This window comes from Azolla caroliniana, unplaced genomic scaffold (genome assembly GCF_043228905.1).
Source record: "Azolla caroliniana isolate FFs.n. ecotype wild unplaced genomic scaffold, voAzoCaro1.0.p SCAF_9, whole genome shotgun sequence".
In the NCBI taxonomy this organism is placed as follows: domain Eukaryota; kingdom Viridiplantae; phylum Streptophyta; class Polypodiopsida; order Salviniales; family Salviniaceae; genus Azolla; species Azolla caroliniana.
In genome coordinates this window covers 4,438,053-4,462,077 of record NW_028230444.1, presented here as the reverse complement: position 1 = coordinate 4,462,077, position 24,025 = coordinate 4,438,053, and the positions used below count along the sequence as shown (strand labels likewise).

Here is a 24,025-nt window from a genome sequence, read left to right as displayed (position 1 = left end):
ATAGAGGAACTTGGCGATATTCGACGAGATGGTTGATGTGGACTAAATGAAGCATTGTTTGTTTGCGGTGATGAGGTTACTATAATATCATTTTGTTGACATAGGTACAATGTTTGGGAGATTTCTATATATATATATATATATTGTTGTTCATTAGGATGAGTAATGATGACAGTAGAGATTGAAGCATATTGCTATGATGAGAGGATGAGTGATGGTGGTGTGGAGGCTGAAGCAGATCATGAAGAGAGGAGGAAATATTCTAGACTCATTTTGTTGTTATTTGTACATGAATTGGGTGGTAATCGACGAGATGGTGATGTGGACTGAATGAAGAAATTTTTTCTGTGATAAGGATGAGTGAAGATGGTGAGGGGTCGAAGCCGGCTACCATGGGTAGGTGAGGAAACTTTTAGACTAATTTTTTGTTGTTAGTACAGGATTTTCGTGGCCATTGGCGAGATGCCAAGATGGTCAGCTCATTAAGATGTTGATGTGGACTGGATGAAGAAGATTTTAGTATAGGATTCATGAGGGAGGAGGAAATAGTCTAGATTTATTTCATTTTTAGTTGTACAGGGACTTGGCGTAATCGGCGAGATGATTGATGTGGACTAAATGAATAATTTTTGTTATAAGGATGAGTGAAGAAGATGTAGGGGTTGAAGCAAATTTTCTTGAGGATCATTGAGAGATGGGTATATTATTCATGAACATGTGGTTTGGGATGAGATTGAAAAAGATGTCATGGTCAGTACTTTACTCATCGATATGTATGGCAAATGTGGTGCTTTGGAAGAAGCTCCATCAACATTTGAAGATATGTGTGAGATGACTTTAGTCTCTTGGAATACTTTAAGCGAAGCATATAGTAGCAACAAACAAGGGGAAGAAGAGGAAGCATTTCATGTTTTTATTGAATTGCAACATGAAAGTGTAATGCCAAATGAGGTCACTTTCATATTTTTCAAGAAGGAGAATACAAAACCTCATGTAGTGAACTTTCTAGGTGTTTTAATTGTGTGTGTAAATCTCACTTCATTAGATGGCTATTTGAGCTTTTTGGATGATTGGGAAACACTTAAGAAGGTTGTTAAGCTTCTTGCAAACATCAGTGATAAGGATATGTTTGCAGAATTCTACAGGAAGAAGCTTGATTAGAGGCTTCTATTTGACAAGAGTGCAAATGATGATCATGAACAGAGTATTCTCACAAAGCTAAAGTAACATTGTGAAGGTCATTTTACCTCCAAAATTGGAGGGTATGGTGACTGATTTGACTTTGATCCAATTGATGCATCTATTATAAGAATAATGAAGAGTAGAAAAGTGGTACCACATCAACAACTAATGCTAGAATGTGTGACAACTTGGGCGGATGTTCAAGCCTGATTTCAAGATAATATCAAGAAGAGGATTGAAGACTTGATTGCAAGGGAATACTTGGAGAGAGACACGGAGAAACCTAATGTTTTCAGGTACTTGGTGTAATGAAGCGAGAAAAAGAAAGAGTTGGGCATTATTTACATGCAAGAACAAGGTACAACTCCGGCCTTGAGCCGAACCAAGGTAGGTTAGGTTACAACAGCGTTCTGTTGCCAAGTCGCCGATCGGGGAGCTCATGGGCTAGTCGCATCGAGCGGGGTCTTGTTATTGGTTGTATTTTGTAGTAGATATGTTTTTAAAAACTCATGGAAGGATATCTTGTTTAGGAAAATATAAAATAAAAATGGGAACGTTGTCGTAGTGTATTTCGTATACTACGTGAAAAACGTATAAAATAACTGATTGAATAAATATGAAGAAAAAGAAAGAAATATCAAAATATATAATATGTATAGTGCAAGATTCAAACCTTGTACCTCCATGTTAATAATGTAAAGCCTTACCATTACACTAACACATCATAAGTATTAAAAAAGCAGATATCCCACATAGAAAGGTTTTTTCCACACATATTTTTTGGGAAAAAGCTTTAGTTAGAATAAAAACGCATGATAGAAAAAAAAGCTACACATGCACATCTAGCGTGCATGAACACTATAGTCGATAAATACGCATGAGGTTAGAAAAAGCATGATCACTTTTAGAAGAAGCATGTTAGAAAAAACATATAGTCTATAGTTAGAGAAAAAGCATGGATTGCTAAGACTCTCTCATCACTATATAAGGATGGGGAGCACAATGTAATAGGGGTGGGAAAACTTTGGAAATTTGATATATTTCTAAAAACACCAATTAATAAATTATATTCATGGGATTCACGAAATAAACTATACTTGTGGAATTCACGAGATTTCTATATCTTTCTCTTTCAATTCAAATTCATATTCTTATCTTTATATTGATTAATCTAATAAAATACATTATACTCATGGGATTAACGAGGTTTTTATATCTCTTTCTTAAAATCTATTCATAACTAGATTTGTCTCAAATTCCTCCTCCTCCTAGTCCAAAACCCCGGCGGTTCCCACTCGACTCACGCAACGATTTGGCGCCAAAAGGCACGACAACGTTGTGTGGGACTATCTCTAAAAGGGGAAAGTTGGGGGGAACAGTTAAACCCACAAGGACATGGATTTATAGTGTAGGGTGGTATCATGTTCCAATGTGATGGGGTGAGACTTGGCACAATTTCTAAATTTTTTGAGGAGATTTGGCTTTTGGTGGCATGTTTATCAATCTAACACATCTAGATTAGGCGCTGTAAGTTTGTTTTTCAGCAGCAAAAGCTCTCATGCGGGGAGGTGATGTTAAATATCTGGTTTGAGCTTGTGGCTTGGTTGCGCGGACGATATGACTTGATTAAGGGGGAATCAGATAAAGTAGAAAGGGCAAGGTCAAAGTTCTTGCTGAAATGGGGTGGTTCTCCCATGATGGTCAAACCTTCGTTGAGGCTTAAGTGGAATTACCAGGTGCCTAGGTGGCTGTTTTCGCCGATGGCTCCCAATATTGTACATTGGTTGTAATTATGTATGTATAATTGAAGCACTAGTGGGTTAGTATAGTCATGTTACCCGGATAACTTTGTTATAAAAGAGTTAGTTGGGAGAAGTAGAGTCGGGGTAAAATGGGATTTATTTTAGTTTTGTTGGAGTTAAGGGTCGTGTGAGTTTTTGTTGTATTTTGTTTGATAGTTTTGGAGTTGTTCCTCCGAGTTGTATATGTTGATCCCACTGTGGATTCGGGTAAACTCTATTGTATTTTATTTGTTAACTAATGCGAAGTAGTGTTTTTTGGAAAAAAGAAAAGAAAATACAATTCAATGTTTCCATGATGCCTTGTATACATTAATACTTTACGAGATTTGCCTGCAAATCGACATTTCAAAGGTGTGGCTATGTGTGGAGAATGTAAATTGAGGTCCGTCAATGTCGTGTTCCAAGTGTGGCACCCAATGTGTAACCACTTCGAACCTCAACTATAACAACATATGTAACTACCACTAGGATAGTACACTTAATATTAATAAGAAACAATAAATAATATCTTATTATAATATGCACAAAACCATGGGGAAGACCACCGTTTTTGTGCATGAATACCCATGTTTTTCCATACATAAAAACTATGGAAAGTACATTGAATATAGAAACTATCTTGTTGGGGGAAAGTATATAAACGTGACATTTGGATGTAAGAAGGAAACATATAATTTCTATCACAAAAAAAGTCAAGGATAAACCATACTAGGTGAGCTCATTACAAGTTGAATATGATAGTATTCTTACACATATGGATTCTACATTGTTATACAATTTGCTTTTTGGAAGCTTTGGAGTTCTATTGAGTTTTTCAGTTGGTAGATGGTAAGCTGATATGGTAGTTTTCTCCTTCTTGTTGGTTTTTCTCTACTTCTTTAGATCCATCTCCTTAGCTTGTTAAGGGAAGGATCTATGGTTGGCCACAGACTTTCATAATAGAGTTTTGTAAATAACTTAGCTTCTTTTCTACCGACTTTATATGTTGTTGCCAATATGGCTTTTCTAAACTATTCTTTTTTGGGAAAAAAACCATACTAGGGTTCGAGAAAGCATAATAGGTGAGTTAGATACAACATGGCAAATCAAGGCCCCGTGCTTGTCTATACATACAACATGATTATCACAACATAAATAATGGTAAAGCTGACGTGAAATGTTGCGGGTGGAGATGACGGTTTCAAGAGATTTAGAGATTCTCATATTGGCCTCCAAATTGATGATTGCATTTTCATTTCATGTTGTCACCAAATTTATGTCGTGACAATTGTGTAGTGTGGGCAGACAAGCATAGTGCATCTATTTGCTAGGTGGGTATAACTTTGTTGGTGAATATGAAATCTCATACATAGATCTACGCAAGATGAGATCAACAATAGAAAATATGAATCATATCAATGAATAAGGAGAGGTTACAATGTCGGGTTTCAGAGCATCATGCTCTTTGACCCTGGACATGTGTCGAACCCTTGTACGGTTTATCCTTGAGGTTTTTGTGATAGGAAATATATGATTCCCTATTACATTCGAATCACACATTTATATAGTGCATCTCTCGCAACAGAATCTTATTTAGATTCAATGTACTTTTCATCATTTTTATGTATGGAAAACAATGGGTTATTCATGCACAAAAACCATGGTCTTGATTCTTAACCCATGGTTTTGTGCATATCGTTTTTTCCAACAGTCTCGTGTTACGATATAACAATGAGTTATGATTATTAAGTAAGCTACCCTAGTGGCAATCACGTATGTTCATATACATATTGAGGTCGAATGTTTAAAACTCCCTCATACATATTTCTATATATAATTTGTAACAATATTTACATTCTCTAAAATATCATTTTAAAATAGATAATTAGTTTTACATTGTGTGTGGTGGGCAACACGATACTAGAACCAAGTTCTATGAATGGAGAGAGTTTGGGTTTCCACGCTATTTATTAGGCCATTGCATGTTATGAATCCTTGCATGGTCTGGTGAGTCGGACGCACGTACGTCCACATAAAGCAAAGGATTCGAACGTGGAAGGACGGATCGAATGCTAATGAGATAATGCATGGTATATCTATATCACTGTTGCGTGAGATCGGGGACATGTGAGTGTCGTGTCTCGCTCTCTCTCGCTCTCTCTCGGATGGTCTCACCTCATGCGGCGCCTCCCCAAACCCTAATCAACAAGTCAGTGCCCAATTATCTTCTTGGGATCATATGGACGAGCTACGTCCGCCCAAACCCTAAACAACTAACTGCCTGAGATCGGGGACATGTGAGTGTTGTGTCTCTCGCTCTCGGATGGGCTCACCTCATGTGGCCCTCCTCAAACCCTAATCAACCAGTTAGTGCCCAAATATCTTCTTGGGATCATATGGACGAGCTATGTCCGCCCAAACCCTAAACAACTGCCCGATTCGCTTCTTTTAGGCCACAACTTACCTTCAATTTTTTTTCTTTACCAAACCGGGAAACAACAACCCTAGACAGACAGGCATCTTGGTGTCGCCCTAATCCTGAAAACAAGAAGACTATACACCAAAATTGAAAACCCTAACCCTAACCCTAACCCTAGAAAGAGTAGACAACGAAATTTTCGTGCGTCTAACCCTAACCCCGAGAAGAAACAAACAGCAGTTTTTTGTGTATGGGAGCCCCATCCATACCTAAACGAAGCAGACACACGAATTGAAACCCTAGCCCTTAAAAACCAAATAGACATACAAAAATTCAAGCTTCTTCTTCTAAGGTTCACAGTTCAGATCTGATCAGAAGCATGTCTGTGATCGGATTACAACACCCTGAAAGAAGCTTCACCATCCCTCTATCTAACAGCAAAAAGGCAGAAACGGAGTTCAAATCGTGTTACCCTTTATCATCGTCACTTGAACCTGCAAGTTCTTTAACTAGAATTAAGCTTCTAGATATACTTCCTGAATATGGAACCCCATCAGATGCATATATGAAAGCTGTAGAAGAACTTTCTGGTTGCCTTTCTAGACATGGTGCAGCCATTATCGAGCTAAATTCAGAAGATTCTGCTCTTATTAGATGTGGCCTCGAATCGGCAAAGATTTATTTCCGGAATCAGAACCTGAATGTTGATGGGAATCGGAACCAGTCTCTTGTTTCAGAATCTCATGTTTCGAGTTTGAACCCGGATTTGGACCATAAATTTTTGGCCACTTACATTGATGAAAATGGGAGAGAATCATACCAATACAGAGCAGGAAGAAGGTGCGTCTCTAAAATGTATATAATTGGTTTAAAAGCAGTACTTTTTCTTAGATTTGATATTAGCATTAGTACCATTGCAGGGAAGAGAGTTGAAATTTTATGTAGTCTGGTTAAAAATAATATTTTTGCTTATGTTTGGTACTAGTAATACCATTGATTAAGCTGGTTTCTGTAGCTCCTAGTCATACTCCTTATTTCGTGGGGTATTGATGTCTTGATCCTAATAATTTGTGCGATCATCAATACTAAACGTCTTCCCAGGGGTCGCAAACTATCATAGACGTTTCTCTTTGGACCTTTTCTTGTGTAGCACAACCTAGTCCCCAAACTTGTGTTCTGTGGAACAGTCCTTGAGATAGTATTTTGAGCATATTGTCTTTTCTAAAGATCCATGCGTGCATGACTACCTTATAGGTTTGTCCCTGTTTTTTTTTCATGGAGATTCATGGTCTCTTAAATAGGATTTCTATTTGATAGATACACACAGATTTGCATCTCCACTTGCTCTGCATCAATAGTGAATTGAGGTTCTTGTTTAGAAACCCATGCAAGTGGGTTGTTTAAACACCATTACCTTGGTATTCCAATTATTTGCTTTGAGGCATTTTGTTATAGAAAAAAGTCTTAGTGCTTCTAGAGAGAGATAGATAACATTATCTTGGTGTTCCAATTGTTTGCTTTGAGGTATTTTATTATAGAAAAAATTTCTTAATACTTCTACAGAGAGATAGATAAATATCTTTTAATGTCCATGAGAGATCAATTGCAGTATATGAGATGGGGTCTAGTCTATAGTGAGGATCAAGCTTGGGTTCTCGCAATTTTATAACTTTGATGCTATGATGTAAACCACCAAGCCAACTACCTGAGATAGATAGATATTTTTAGCATCTATAGAGAGACCAATATTGACCCATATGACCCAAGTACAAAAGTTATCTTGATGCGTGTCTCCTTCCTAAGAAGAGATATTCATACTTTGAAGCACCAAGTCTCGATGTGTGAATAAGGCATACACATATGAGCTCAGCCTTCTAGGTGTTCTCTTTAGTGTGAAACTCAAGTCATCACCCCCTCCTAATATATCATCATAGCTTTCACGAATTGCACTATATGCAGACCATGTAAAGAGCAAGTGATACTTATCCTCTTCTAGCCCTTCCTTGACAATCTTACATGCCTTCATATTTGGGTGATTTTGATTCCATAATGTAACTTCAATACCTAGTTTGTGTGATCGACTACGAAGGAGTTTTAGGGCTCTATGAGAGTTAATACTCATGCTAGTAATGAGGTAAGGTTGAATACAATCAATGGACCTTCTTGCCTTATATAGATAATAGAACCCAACATTCAGGATTGCTGTTTGCGATTTAATATTCTAATTTTGTTCTTTTAGCATCTTTTCACTTCTTCCTTTGTGGGTCCATTAATCTTTCCGCAATAACTACATTTTTCGTAGCATCACTTAAAAGCTCTAGGAGATCTTCCACGTCCCATCTTTTGAACCATTTTTTGATGTCAACTACCCAAATGGATGAGAGAATTTTTCTCTTGTGATTCTTTTGTAGTTTACATCCAACATTCCAAGCAAGATGTGATAATCTATGGTTTGGCATATCTTGACCTTTTGTAATGTATCTATATACTCTCTTTAGCACCAATATCTATATAGGTTGAACAACCGTTGGAAGGTTGATTTTGCTTGTTTGCATGTATAAATCCTCTGAGTTACTCTGCATTGCAAGCATATTCTTGTATCATGACATTCCTCATCATACCAAGTTTGGAACATATCCTTAACCATCTTGGAATACATGGGCGCTCTTTTAAGGTTCATCCGCACATGCGATTGTTTATGATCTTCAATTGCCTTTTCACAATCAAACATATTCATACATTCGAAGGCAATACATAAAGTCCTATGATCGGATTCATGTGTCCAGTTACCAACTGAGAATTTGTGTATGCAAGTAACTTCCCAAATTGATCTGGATCTTTTTCATTGATAGAAGAGTGATTATAAATTTGTGTATCCTCTTACATCCTCAAGATATGTTGCATGAAAGATTGTTGCACATGAATCTTGATGAGGAATGTAGCATCCAGCTACACAAATGGGCATATCATTTGCTGTTTCTATTTTGAGCCATATGTAGCATTTATGTTCATCATTTTTTATGATCGACACATATTTCTCTAGTTCCCTCTTAATCAAACATGCCACTCCTTGTCCTCTTCGTTTTCTTGTAATTTTTACCCATATGAAAGAGTCTATGTTGTAATTGCCTAAACCTTGAATTTTGAGGTCACGCTCCCATGTTTCAACAAGAAATATGATATCTGATTCATTGGTGAACTCATGTATTGCAAATACCCGCATTCCATGGCTATCCATTACAATTCCAAAAGCATAGTCACAGAAGACATAAATTAGTGCCATCGATCACATCTTTAGGCACATCCTTAACTTTATTTTTCAATTTCTCTTCATATGCTTTACTATGGGCTTTTTGTTGTGAGATAGTATGATCTTCACTCACAAAACATTGTGCGCCTCTGATGTACACCCAATTGTTTTTGAGTGCGATGCTTCCCTTTCTATTGTCTGCCATTGAACATACAATAGGCCTTTCTCCTGAATAAGCAACACCGTGTTTCCTATACACATTCATATCTGACATACCATAATGCATACTAAAGAATTCACCAAATACCTTTCCGAGGGATGCAATTGTTTCCATACTCTCCTCTTCAATTTTGCAGATGACAATGTTCTTTGATCGACATTCACGTTCTTTCAATTCTTGGACATCAATGCTCTCTACATGCTTCTATTAATTCATCGCATGCATAATAGGTGAGTTAGATACAACATCCCATCACATACATCAACCTATGACTTTATCATGTATATATTTTTCATCTCACTTGGAGAGGAGGAGAGGGAGAATATATTGGTTCCCATTGCATATCTATAGGGATCCTAAGGGCCTCTAGCCGCTGCATGATCTAAGGGTGAGATAGTGTTGAAGGATTTCTAGGAATCCATCAAGCAGCGATGGTCCTCTTTTTGTGGGCTCTGCCCGTGATATGCGCATTCTGATTGTCCTATAATTGCGTGGCATCATGGGGTCTCCTCTCTTGAAGATTGGCACAATCATATGTTCTATCTCACCAGTTGGGTAGCCTTCACATATAGGTCTATTAAAGATGTATGCAAGCAGTGGGATCAAGGTTTCACGGGCATAGATAAAGTGCTGACATACCCATCTATTGCGATTTTGAACCTTCCCAAATTGCTACCAATCAATTGTGTTTCTTACATTTTTTAGAGTAAAAAATTACTGCCAAAATGGAATAAACCTAACAAAGAAGATTAAATACAGACAAGAAAGAATCCCTAAAGTGAAATGTTAACAAAACCTTGAAAGGAAGCAAGAGAAAATGCTAAAGCACAGCAAGAAACCCTAACATGTTACAGCTCTAAAATGTATCAAGAAAATCTGAAGCACAGCAAGTAACCCTAAACACTGCAGCTCTAAAATGTATCAAGAAAATCTAAAGCACAGCAAGAAATCCTAAAAACACAGAGATCCTAAAATGCAATAAGAAAACCTAAGATGGAGAAAGAAACATGTGAGAGAGAGAGGAGTGGTGAAGAGATTAAGAGTTTTTTGGTGGATTTCAGAAATTCTGTAGATGCAGAGTGTCCGCCTTGTATGGAAGAGATTTTTCGATGTATGGGTAAAGCATCACGAATCACACTTGGAGCAATCTGCAGACATTTTCAACTTCGAAGCGAGTAAGCTGTCTTGGGCTCAACTGGCTTTTCTTTTTGATTCAGGTAATAAATTCTTTTACATGATTTTGTATGGCTGTGTTGGTTTTCATAGTTTAGCATGTATAATGTTTTGGCAGTGCATTCTACTCTCTCTTGGATGATTGTCCACTTCGAAGCAATGAGTCCTCTGAATCTGTTTTAGTTGCAACACACTTTCGCAACTCTACACCAGTTGGAAAATCGTCTCTGAGTGATGATGGGTGTCAACAGGAGTTTGAGGATGGTTTCCTTACATTGATCACATCCGACTCCCCTGGTTTGCAGGTAATATTGATTAATTTTGTTTTTTCTTTCTCAGGGTTATTTGAGGGATTTGAACGGTAAGTGAAAGAATATATCTCTTTTTGACAATGAATAATTGTAGGGTGAAGATGAAGCCAAAATTTTCTTCTTTAATCAGTGTGAAGTCATGTTTAGAGTAGAATGGATGCCAAACCTAATTTTGTTCTGTTCTTAGTTTCTGCTTTGTTTTTTTTCCATGCCTTGCTGCATTTGATATCCTGTGCACCCAATTGTTATTTTCCATTGTAGTTGTTTCAGGCACTATCTAATACCTTAAACCCCTGCCTATCTATTGGGTTTTCTACCATAACTTTGGCGGTCATTTATCTGCTATAATGCTCATGCATTGTGGTTCGTCTTGTTTTTAGAGGCATTTGTTACAATTTAAAAGCATTTCCTTTTTCTAATTACCAAGTCTAAATAAGGCACTCAAAAACTTCATAATCTTTAACGGGGATGTTTGATTCATACTTCTGTTGTGAATACCTTCTCTGAAGTTCAAGTCCAAGAAGTTTTTTAATCAACAAAATTGATGTATTTCAGGTTTGTGATACAAATGGGCTTTGGTACCTAGCAGATATTGGATTACAGAAAGGGGACCTCTTACTTCTGACTGGGAAGGGTCTCCAATACATGACTGCAGGATTGTGTTATGCATGTGGATATCGTGTAACTCCACTGTCATTTTCAAGTGTTCCTGGCTCCAGTAGGAGGTTAGTTAGAATCTAAAGCTAGGATTTGTGAACGTGTACTTTTCTGAACTTCCTAAAATTTTCTTGAAAATAAATATATATGATACTACAAAGTGTGTTGTTTATTTCGTTGGCTTTCAACAAACTACAGAGTTTCGCTGATGTTTCGTCTCATGCCACGTGCTGATGCAATATTGGATGGCTCTATGATGAGAGAGGCTGGGCATAGTGTATCTCAAGAGTTTGGTCCCATACTGTTTTCAAAGCTTCTTGAGGACATGAGTGTATTAGATGTTGGAGCTGGGATGAGAGCAATGGCTTCTAAGGTAAATTACTTTGGTATTGTACCATGAAGAGAAAAGGATCTTGTTTGTATGCTAGTTAGAATATTGAACGAGTATTCTATTTCCCTTAATTGATGATGGCTCAATTTTTTTAGGAAAGAAAGCGACATGATAGTACCGAAGAGACCTTGAGAAATCTCTTAAGTGATACTCTGACGTAAGTGTTGTTTCAAGTGGTCATATTTTCTTTTTATGAATATTTGATTGTTCTTCATAAATCTGTGCTAAGGTGTACATAACGGACTGTTTGAAAGATATTAGAAGATTTAGCAGAAGTGCTCAAATAAGCTTTACTGATCTAGGAGTATTACAAAACTACATTTCAGTGTTAATGTATTTGACGAAAAGAGCAACTTTAAGAACAAAGCATGCATATGGGAAAAAGTAGAAACAGAGCTAAAACTCATTCCATTGTGGCAGTAATGAACTTATGTAAGGCTATCTGAATAACTGATTCAGAGGATAGAAATGCAAAATGAATCTTGATAAGAAAAAGGGGCCTTCCCCTTTAATTGCAGCTTTAGAAACAGGCCTAGAGTCTTTGTAATTCTAGCTATTTGTTCATTACGATATTTCAACTTGTATGAAAGGACTTTTGTATTGCTGGAAATGTGTAGCTCTTATGGCTTCCTGTAATATTAAAAAACTATAAAGTTCCTATATTACGAGTTTAAAAACAGGATACTTATAAAACTTATTAACAAAAGGTTCACTTCAATTTTGAAGTAGCAAAATATGTAAAGAAAGATCACCACCAAGAATCAGTGCGAATTGAATTCAGTCCAATAACAGCATACATAATCTAGCATACATCACAATCACCTTCTTTTCTTCCAAACTTAAATGCCTATATGTGTTTATACATTCATTTCGAACCTGGAAACATATCTTACCCTGCAGTCTTCTGCTGTTACTACAATTTTTCCTATCGCTGTTTCCACGTTTCATTAAACTTGGGTTATTTCGTATATTTTTCCTTATCTTTGATTGTCTCCTTTATGGAGTTCCATCCCCAAGCATTGTGAGTTCGTATGTCTGAATTTGCTGTTTTGAAATCCCTCCTGCATTGCGCATTCATTCATGCATTCAATCACCGGAGTTCCCTCATAAGGTATTTGGTTCTCTCTTTAGATCTTGAGAGAAGAGTTGCACTACTTACTATAGTCATGTATTATTATCAATAAAGATTATTGGGTCGTTTTTTAAACCATGATCTGGTGCAGAGAGACTATCCAAGACGATTTAGAGTTAACATCTCAAAAGCATCCTGTCCAAATGTTTACGTTCGTGTTTCTCTCGCCTGGGATAATCTTGTGTTCACTATGGCGCTCTACTCCAAACCGAAAAGAGTTTTGTGAGTAATATAGATTCTGGAACCTTGACAAGAATATTATAGAATATGGTCATTGAGAATTAAACTCTCAATGAGGAAATGAAACCTGAAAGAAATGTTGATGCATCACTGTGCTTGAGTAATTGTCTGAACTAGAAGGGAAACCTTTCAGGCTTCCCTTGCTCTGCCTGTACTTGGGGTCAAATGCACATTAGAAATGGACACATTACAGTGGAGAAACAGTAGTCTCACCACTTTTCCAGTGTATTTTAATTCTCTACCCTGTCTCGGCCCTTTGACTGTTACCTTATTCCTTGTCCTGTCTGAAAATCTCCCTTGCCCTGTCTGTATTTATCCTCCTGATTTGTGGTGTATTTCTACAGCTTGACTTATATATTCACAGAACTACATCTGACTTCGCATATTTACAGCTTTGTTTCTTATGCCTTATATATACCCTTCTTTATGTCATTCTTCTAGATAAAATCATTTGTTCATATCACATGAAATGTGTGCAATCTTGTAATGTAGGGGGGCAACCTTGGAGGATGCATATACTGCAGCGGATTGCGGGCATACTTTTGGTGGTGAAACTTTAAAGAAAGTGAAAGAGACGGTATGGTTTCTTGTTAATGTATTATTTTAATAATTAAAAAATGTGAAACATATCATTTTAACAGTCAAGCTAAATGTGATGATGAGAATATCATATTAAAAACATCATGGTGTTTCTGAATCATCCCTCATCAATGGTCCTCAACATGGCCGGGTTCCTGTGCTCTTAAACACTACTCAAGGAAACAAAATTCCATGACTTCCAGGGATGAGGGAAATTCCAACTCCCCATATGAGGACCTTGCTAATCACACAAATTTGACTCTTGCCACCTAGGTCCATTTCAAATTATGAACAATTGCTACCTACAGTCAAAGTGTTCTTACTTAATCCACACTATTGTTCTCATCATAGCTTGCAGCTTGAGAGGGGAAAAACAAAACTTAGGTTCTTGGAAGTGGCCTGAATTTTAAGTCTACCCCTGAAGCATACACATATGGGCACAATATAAACAAACTCCCATGTAGGAAAGCTCTAAATGAAGTTTGCTGATCCAAGGGGAAGAATTTTTGATAAAGACAGTAATGTTGGTCCTCCCTAGCTCGACTTTAATGTCTCAATCACAACAGAATGGTTACAATTCTTTGAGGTTGCTTTAAGGTTCCTCCAGTGAGTCTGACATGAGCACAATGTTACATTTCGTTTTCTTTGATAATGGGGCTTATGGTGTATTGGGAGGGCACGGTTGAATGAAATGAAATGGAGTATTAATATCTTCAGGAAGCCAATATAAACAATGAAACCAATTTTAGATCTGGCATCGAATATAAGAGACAGATCAATTACATCTGATTTTGCAGAGAATATGTACATCTTGTGGGGCTGCTGTTCATGTGGAGTCCATGATTCCCAACTTGGGTAAAAATTTTGCACAATTATTTCCCTACAAGAGAACATTTTCCAAATTATTAATCTTGGATAACCCATTTGTATTTAAAGTACAGAGATTTTCTTCTAATGACTTATCCTTGCTCCTTTTCCAGCATTACGAGCTGCTGCCCTAGCATACAGTAAAATAGCAAAGACACGAAAGAGACAAATTGGTTCCCGAAAGAGAAGGAAGGATTTACGAGAGAATGGGGAGAGGCTAAAAACTTTAAAAACTGTAAAAACACTGAAGGTAGGCAGTCATCTTGCTGGTCTATGTATATTTAAAACAGCACATTTTCATAGGTGGTTAATCATTATATTTGGTAGATGTTTGAAACTTTATACTTGAACATTATATTTGATGATAGATATTCAAAACATTATTTATGATGGATTTTTAGAACATGTTCTTTGAAATAATCCTTTGGCAGGTTCGAAGGAGGCGGCGTTCTTCATTAAAGAACGATGTTATCTCTGAGCACGTTGGGGGAGTACAGTACCCATTTACTGTGAATGAGAAGGTGCTCATTAAGGTAAACAAATATTATCTTGGAGTGTCTTATCCAAAGTTTTAGAGTCGTCCACTCTTAAGAAATCATATCCTAAGAAATCTCTCTCCCATGGGTGCAGGGAAATAAGAGAACGCCGGAAAAACTGGTAGGAAGAGAAGCGGTTGTAACATCGAAAACGCCCAATGGGTGGTAATTCTGCTATAATATATAAATTAGGACTTGCTTTTTAATGACGTAATGTTCTCATTTATATTGCATTATTCTTCTATTTATATCGTAATGTTTTCATTTAATTTAGAGTATTTTATTTTATCTAGTTTACATCAAATTTTAGTCTACTTGGTGTAAACTTTTAATGTAGTTTTGATGGCATTTATTATTTAGATTATGTCATTTCATTTTATTTTGATGTGCTAGGTATTTGCTCAAAATGTCGGACAATGGAGATAGTGTTCGTTTGCAGTGTCGATCATTAGAACCCATACCTGAATCTAACAGTTCGATGGACATGATCGTACAACCGCAGACCTTGGATCAGCAGGATATCTGAAAGGATTCAATGTTTCCATTGTTCCATTGTTCCATTGTTGTTACCAATGGTTTTGAACCTCATTTGTAGTATTTGCCCAGATAGCTGAATGGATTATTTTGTTAGAAACTATCTGTACTTTGTTGTAAGGCTTTATGTTTCCTTCAATATTACTCTTGTTTCATTGTCTATCTCAGTTGGCGTAAACTTGGAATGGACCTCAGTGAAATGCTCACCAAATTGGTCCAGGTGTCAATTTGTTAGAGTATGTCAAGTAACTTAAAAATATCTAGATTAACATATTTATCAACTCTTCGGAAACGAGAAACTCATTTGAACATGCTTATTGTATATGAATGTTTAAACAAGCATTTGTTTTCTTAGGAAAATACATTGCATCAAAATAAAATTGTAGGATAATGATGCTGGGATGAACAGGTCAATAACAACAATTGGTGAAGCTCCCTAATGTTAGGATTAAATGTGTGGAAAAGCTGCATCAAAGTTAAATCTGCAGAATTTAAAATGCTCAAATTCCATTATACTTAACTGTTAGCATAAAAAAGACATATAAGGGTGTATCTAGAAGTTGACGGTCCACATAGATGTCTTTGAACATTCCTTGGAAGTGTTTTAAATAAGATTGAGATAAAGAAACAAGTTAAAAGGTGAAGGATCAGCGCATTGAAAGGTGTTTGTAAAGAGGGGGATGAAATGCAAAGACGGACATGTTCAAATATGCTTCACTATCATGTAGGGAGAGACAATCAAACTTAATGAATTGTTTGGCAATGTATGCTTGGTATTAGCAAGCGATGAAAGGATTTCCATACTAACTGTGCGTCTTTGAGTGCAGTCAGTTTATGGTGTCATCAACATGGGATGAGCATACATATGCGTACATAACGTTACAGTTCCGGCTTTGATTTATGTCAGTCCCATTGCAGACATTACACAAATTGAGTACACATTGCCAAAACCCTTACAAACATGACATGCCATTTAATTACACCTTATCATCATCAAAGTGGAAATGAAAAACCCTGGAAGACAATTCTTGTCATGTGAACTCACAAACACAAATTTCTCGTCCTTACCAGAAATCCCGAATGAATCCTTGTGTCATATTTGGCGAAACATAAGTCGAGGAAAGGAGAAAAATAAAAACAAGTTAATGAATTAAAATTAGTTTTATTCAGTTTTTTGCTTTTCTTTTTTCTGTGGCTCTTATATAGTATTTATGTTGATGTGTCACGTTGGAACCACAAGTTAAGTGAAGCTTGTAGACGGTCTATTTTGTTTTAATCATTAAAGTTTATTTAATTGTTCGTTAAGTAATAGTTAGCTTAGTAATTTCATTGGTTATCCCTTAATTTAACCTTATATTTCACTTAATCGATCAAATTTGTTTCTAATTCCTGCCTCCCTGTTTTCTGTAGTTTTATACGTACCGATTTATTTCGCTCTCGGTAAGAATCCTAGAAGAAAAAACATAATTTTCTGTAGATAAGTAATTACATTAACAGTTTCTTGCGCAATTTTATTTAATTTAGTTTTTGTAGGACTGAAACATGAAACAAAATTTAAAATGTTGATTCAGGTGAAAACAAATACACAAATGGAGTGTTAAATTTAGAATAAAATTGGGATGAATTTAAATGCCATTAATAATAATAAAAATATTATTATTATTTACTCAGAAAACTCTTGGCATTCTAATTCCTCATGCATTTTATTTTTTGGGTCTCTTAACGTTACAAATTCTGAAAACAGAGGGATTAAAATGATTGATCATTTTAATTATAGTTATTATGTTTAGATTCTGAATTCATTGTTTTATCTCCCTCTGGTTATTATTGACAACCATGATTAATCCTATCCTTAGCTTAATCTCCATTAAGCTATGCATCAATTATCTTGCCTTTATGCTAATCTCTCTCACCCTCCTCTTCTTCGATAATTCGTTTGACACCAACATGCCCATCGCGGCCTTGGGATCGAAGATTGGCCCGCCCGATCACGATTCAGTGTTTCGACTTCATCTTAATTACGAAGGTAAACCATTCATTTGATCACATGATGTCGATGATTACTATATAATGATTCCGCAAATTACAGCAATCTTCTTATGCAAACTGATTAATCATATCGTATATTTCAATGATTGGTCAAATCGAACTTAAAAAGGTTCTTAATTAATCCTATTGTCGAAGAAATAAATCGATATAATAGTTATCAAAATTGATCATAGATTGTTGTGAATTTTGCATCGAGTTAGTTAAATTGGGTTATTTCTGGATATGAAATGACTGATAAATATGTTTTGTTAGTTAAATAGGGGTATTTCTGGATATGAAATGGCCGATAATGTGTTTTGTTGTGAAACTTGGGTAGATTGATCTGAACATTCAAAATAATAATAATAATCTGTGGGTCGAAACTTTCTCGAGTTCAAATCTGTATCTAGGCCTTAATATAATTCGTTAATCCGCTATGTGTCGATTAGGTGCCATTCAATCATCCCACGCGGTCACGAGCGGCAAAGCACACCCGCTCGCTGTCAAGCATGACCGTGTCGATCCGCTAAACCATTTCAAGAAATATAGAGGTGGATACAACCTGAAAGGAAGGCATTATCTCGCGGTAAGTCTTCGAGATTGTGTGCACCTCTTGTCTTCGACAATTCGATTCGATTCGAGAGAGAATATTAGTCTGTCGAAAGCACAAATGTATCCACATAATGTTATGCTTAACTATACATACATGATACATACATACATACATACATACATACATACATATATGTATGTATATATAATTGCATGCCTATGATGGTTGAATCTGGGAAGCATGTGAATTTGGCTGTAGTCAACCTTATATACTGGGATTCATGGCTATGTCCTCGGAGCAATGTGGCTTCTTTGCGGTGTGATTACCGTTACCATACAATGGTTTGTCCGCAAGAGCTACAAACGGAGCGGCGGATTCTCGAGCCGATTTTTGCATAACCTATCGAGGACTATCGCTAGCAAAATGCGAATGCCTTCTTATTGCTGCCGAGGCACGGTGGCCCTAATATTGCCCTTCATCGCCTGCACCCTCTTCACTTCCGTCATAATGTAAGTCCGGGGCTCAATGTTCCTCTCGACCCGAATTTCTTGTGAATTGATTTAACTGATTAGTTCAAAGGAATCGTTTGTCACTAATTATTTGTTTTATACATTTTTCTTGTTGCCGAAACTTTGTAGACCGCATAGAAGTATTGATTAATAGAGTTCTCCAATACATCCAATACACTTACAATTGTTACAACCAAAGTTGATGTTCTAGAGAATGCCTAATTGATGCATATTGATCTTATCAACTATATATATGTATATATGTAGAGGTTGTTGCACATTGAGCATCGTCGGAAGTAGAAGGTTCAACAATACAACAAAAATGGTGGAAAAGACTCTAATGGTGGAAGGCGCACAGAATGCAACTAGGCTAATCTACAACGTGACTCAAACAATTGGGGAAATGAAGTTGGACATAGAACCTTATGATAAAGGTGTGGCGAAAAGGTTAGATAACACGACCACAAAGTTGAATAAAGCAAGTATTACACTTCTCGACGCCGTTCATGATCATAAAAGCTTATTCGATTCATTCTTGAGAACTTTGTAAGTTCGACGCATCTTCCATGAGTGTCGAAAAGATCAGTTTCTTTTGTTTCTTTAGATATTATTCATGTTATTGTTTAGCCTTGGAAGGTTAAATGTGATTGTGTGTAGTAATTCATTTAAACAAATAGAATGTGATTGATCAAACCTAAATTGGCCAATTCATCAAGCCTTATTATTTTAATGTTTGGAGCTTGACATTTCTTTTGTAGTTATGAAGTGCTAACATTTTTTTACGTAGGAATATTGGTCTTGTAACAATTTGCATATCGAACATCGTCCTTTGGACATTTGGACTAGGTATAAGGTGCTTTGCTTGCATTCTTGCTTGATTTTGTTATCTTTAACTATTTGGCTTTTTTCATTGAGTTAGTTGGCTTTTGTTTTATGTTTGCAGTTTGTTTTTTTCTTTTACCCATCTTCCCTGCCAAGATAAAGCGATTATTCCTTGTGTAAGTGATGGCTATATTCTAATTTTCTAATGAGTTACTTACGAATGTGTAAGCGTCGATATCCTTTCATGTAATATAAGTTAAAACATTGTGATGGCCTTATTGTGGAATAGTATTTATGTGCAGTGCCATTGTATTCGCTTGGTTCTTAGTTTTCCTCAATTGGGTGGCTTTTGGTTTCACGTTTGCGGTAAGCAAGTAAGCTCTTCTGAACTCGAAGACATTTTTGTTTGTTTCCTTCGTATGATAGAGTTTCTATTTTAATTCTAGGTACATATGCTTATTAAGCAACCTTTTAGTTTTGCAGATGACACATGTGAAGCTATCAAAGAATACCAAAACATGGCAGGTAACACGACATTAGACTACGTCCTTCCATGCAATGATCTTGCCATGGGAAACAAAACTATCTTCAAGTTACGGAAACAAATTTACAAGTATATCTTGGAGGTAAAATTAATGGTCATTCAATACTAAGCTAAGTACTTTCAAGGTGGTGATTGTGAACTATTGTTGGCTTAAAACCTAAAACATGCATTAATGAGGTTGGCAGTATAGATCAATTAGTTGTTCCTACACTAAAAATCGGTACCCTGATCTACTAGGGTTGCCTTGGACCCAAAACTCTTCTTTACAAGGATTAGTTTTGTATCTAAACCTTTATTTATTGATGTTGATGAAGATGCAATACCCTAAGCTCTTACCAACAAGGATTACCTTTGTCTACAAATCCTTCTTTCCAAGGATGGTGTAGAGCTAGTCTCTAAGTCTTATTCATTAGCTAATTGGCATCTTGAAGAGGCATTAATACAAATTTCTTTCTTTCTCAGTAACGTTGTGTTTTGTTTGTGTATGAATTAGGCAAACAAGAACATTACAAAGCTGCTTATTAGAAAACAAGTCCAAAGCACGGAGGATCAAAAGGACATACCTCAAGTGTGCAATCCTTTCTCTGGGCCCCCAGCTTATGTTGCAGTCTCCCAATGTCTCAATGGGACAATATCCGTCTCTATGCTTCCAAAGGCAATCTCTTTCTTTCATGCACAGACATATTTTTATATAGGCCTACAAGTATATCTAACACTTCCGTAATTTGAACAGGTTTTATTCATGCTCAAATGCTCCAATGAAAGTGTCACAACGAATTCATCTTCTTCTACCATAACATGTATTCCTAGGAGGCTCTATAATGTTTCTGTAGCCTATGTCTCAGCCACCCAAAAGTTGCTTACTATGCTCCCAGAGGTTGAAAATCTTACGGATTGCTCTTTTGTCAATGAGTCATTCAACATTATTTCAAGGGAACAATGTGCGCCTCTTAAGAGATCCATCAACATTGTGTGGATAACTTTGGTAATGTTATCTAGTGCCACCACCTTTACCATGTTATTATGGCTTTCAAGATTTTGTGGCAATCAAGTAAAGAAGGACACATTTTCCGACTCAGGGAGCTCTATTCTCCTTCGTGATGAGAAATAAGGGGAACTTGATTACCTTCTTGCATATGTTTCTTTGTGGAGCATGAGCCAATTTACAAGGGGCATTTTTTGTCTCTGAAGAAGTCCTAGTCATTTGTGTGGCTTCAAATAAATGGAGCTAGAACAAGGCACACAAATGAGTAGTACATGTTATATAGAAGTTTTGGCCACCCATACGTCATGTGTGAATTTGTTGAGTAAAATTATGTTAATATGATTATATTTGCGGAAGACAAGAGTTTGGAATGTGATCGAAGATTCATTGATTGTTTATTATGAAATGTTCCATGCTAATTCACATGGAACCCAAAGGAATCATCTCTTAAAAACCACATCAAACCAAACCTCAACATCCTGTCTAGATTCGTTTGTAGTTTGTGCTCACTAACCTTGTAAGGTAACGTCTTGGATATTAGTGCGTGAGAGAGAGGGAGAGAATATAATTCCCCTTGAAATCATTAATCAACCACTTCCTAGCATAGTATGAGGATAGTGTGTTCACTTTTTTCTCTTGGGTATTATTATTTGAGGTCAATTGTTCTTGGGAATTAATGAAGTGGAGAGAGACTTGAATGTGATTGTGTGTTATGATAGATAAAATGTATGCAGTAATTTCAATAGTCAATGGAATGTATTGTGTCTATAATGAAGCATAAGGATCATGCTAAGATATGGTATTGTTTTGTTGGATAATGGAGGACACTACGTTGGTGTGATCCTCAACGGATGAAGGATAGGTTGAAACTTGTGGTGACTCAAAGATGGCATTTATGCAATAAATCACATCATTTAGTACCAAACAAGTTACAATAATTAGAGATTGATTTGTGTGTGTGTGCGCGCGCGCTTGCACGTGAGCGTGTGGGATTAGTATGAGATATACAATAAGTGTATGTGTTTGTGTGTGTGAGAGATGTATACTCAATATGTGAGGATAAAAGAAAGGGAGAAGTGATTCTACATATTACTCAAGAAAGTTGCTCATATAGCTTTTGCAAAGATATTCTTACATTCAATACAATTTATACTAACACACAAATTGGTATGTATATTTTCTTCTTCTTCTTCTTCTTCTTGCCAACAATGGTTTATATTATGTCTAAAGTGATTTACATGATACTTCAACACAGTTTTTTACCTTTTCAACTACTCTTAGGCTACCACGGACATACACATCCCCCAAAGCATTGCCAAGAACAATTGTACATGGCCACATGCTTGATTTCAATGGAGGAAATAACCAGAGAGGTGGCTAATACCTCCAATGTATACGACCATTAACCATGAAGAAGACATTCATCCTTTTCCATCTCTTCATAAAAACCTCTTGCTTTCGAAAGACTACATCTTAATCACCCTTGATAACATCATATTCTCCTTTTAGTGCATGAATTATATAGAGGAAACATTTAAGGGTTCTCATACAAGAGTGTTTACATTAACACAAATATTAGGCTTACATATCTAACACAAATATTAGCCTAGCTATAAAAAAATAATACATAAAAAATTGGTGCAATATCCACTTTTCGTTTGTTTGCTACCATTGTGACCTAGTTGTTGGACTCTTAAACTCTCATGCTTGTTCTCTCCTCTCTCCTAAGGCCATTGTAAAACACATACCTTATCCACTTTTTTTTGTTCACCCAAACAAGATTGATGTGGAAAGCAAAAATTTGCCTTGTTATGAAGTCACATTTTATCTCTATGCATTTCATAGGAGCATGAAACATATGGTTCTTCATGGCTAATTGAATATTGCTCATATTGTCACATTCTATCTCTGCCTTTGCCATTGCCTTGATCCCAAGATCAACTAGGGTTCTCTTAATGTAGGTAACGTCACAAGCCGATTACTACTTGCCCTTCTATAGTATAGCTAAGAGGAAACAATAGTTGCTTCTTGTTGCTCCATGTTGCTCCAATATGCTACTACTTCGCTTCTTGTTGCTCAAATATGCTAGTATTGTGTGTAGCCCCTTACATAGCTCAACTTTGAGTTGATACACTATAAAGTAGCTTAAAGCTTGTTGTAAACTTCACATCAAGGTGTGGCTTGCATGGAGTTTGCTATCACGGACACGCCTTCTCTATCCATGACATTTGCATGTGCTAACAACATGAGCTCTATTGTATAACTAAATTGTTGGGCCAAGTGATGGCGAGATAAAGAAGTTCATCCACAACTTGCATGTTATCCATTGGCAAGATCCTTGAGCTTCACTTAGTTTTTTCACTCAGCTCTTCATGGTTTGCTCTCTAGAGAGTAGGCATGTCCTTCCACTGTATCATCTTGTAGTTCCTCAACAAGCTCTATTGCATATTCTCTTTTATATGAAGACCATATCATGTCCAATGCATGAATTTATCTAATATTCCTCCAAGTGCCCATCAACTTACAATACCATGCACGTGATCATGTTTGTTGCATCAGGTTGTAGCAATAGGCCCAGTTCAGTTCGGTTTCTTTGCCTTCAAACCAAACCAAACCGTTTATGAACTTTCAAGCCATTAAACCAAACCATTTAACAAAAAGTAAACCAAAATCGTTTAGGGAAAAGTTGAAACCAAACCGATCCATTTAATAAAAAGTTTAAACCTAACCACATTTAAGCCAAACTAATTAAAAAATTAAATAAATAGAAATACACTAAATTAAATAAACGGGTACTTTCAACTTCATGATCGTTTTCCAAGCTGAGCACAATATCCTTATGCATCCTTTTCACATGTTGGGTGTCGCTGAAGCATTAATTAAGCCATCAGATTAAATAAAGGGAAAAGTACCAGGATAACCCTGGAAGTTCGTCTATTTACTAGAATGCCCCTGGATGTTCCAAATTTACCAAACTACCCCTATGTCCAAAAAATACACTTTATAAAGTAATTATACACTCAAATCTACAAGCCCTATTTACCAGAATATCCTTCAAACACAATTTTCTTTACTTAAGGGATTCTTCTAGGGGTATCCTGGTACTTATTCCTGCAACTCATCTGCTCATCATAATCATCATCCTTTCCTTCCATAATTACCTCCTCAGTACTTCCGCCTCCACGTTCTCTACACCTCTGAGGATCCATGGCAACAATTTCTGCACACATAGATTCTGATTCAAGCAGGAAATTGTTACGCTCTGCAAGATCGCCATTGGTGTACTGATCAATGCAGGTGCCAGGTAGTTCC

General features: G+C 36.5%; 2 protein-coding genes across 2 annotated transcripts; both read left to right on the top strand.

Moving 5' to 3' along the window:
* Window positions 1-5,661: 5,661 nt before the first annotated feature.
* On the top strand, window positions 5,662-15,432 carry LOC147859955 (uncharacterized). Its single transcript, XM_087324479.1, has 12 exons — window positions 5,662-6,222; window positions 9,914-10,027; window positions 10,144-10,330; window positions 10,892-11,061; window positions 11,192-11,366; window positions 11,480-11,541; window positions 13,249-13,333; window positions 14,133-14,190; window positions 14,316-14,452; window positions 14,634-14,735; window positions 14,833-14,903; window positions 15,132-15,432. The coding sequence occupies exons 1-12, from the start codon at window positions 5,762-5,764 to the stop codon at window positions 15,262-15,264; spliced, it is 1,755 nt and encodes a 584-aa protein (XP_087180605.1). The 5' UTR covers window positions 5,662-5,761; the 3' UTR covers window positions 15,265-15,432.
* A 2,261-nt stretch (window positions 15,433-17,693) lies between these two features.
* On the top strand, window positions 17,694-20,984 carry LOC147859954 (uncharacterized). The gene is made up of 10 exons (XM_087324600.1): window positions 17,694-17,886; window positions 18,112-18,362; window positions 18,630-18,908; window positions 18,990-18,998; window positions 19,150-19,208; window positions 19,306-19,360; window positions 19,474-19,558; window positions 19,631-19,810; window positions 20,222-20,383; window positions 20,462-20,984. The coding sequence occupies exons 1-10, from the start codon at window positions 17,737-17,739 to the stop codon at window positions 20,837-20,839; spliced, it is 1,608 nt and encodes a 535-aa protein (XP_087180726.1). The 5' UTR covers window positions 17,694-17,736; the 3' UTR covers window positions 20,840-20,984.
* The last annotated feature ends 3,041 nt before the right edge of the window (window positions 20,985-24,025 follow it).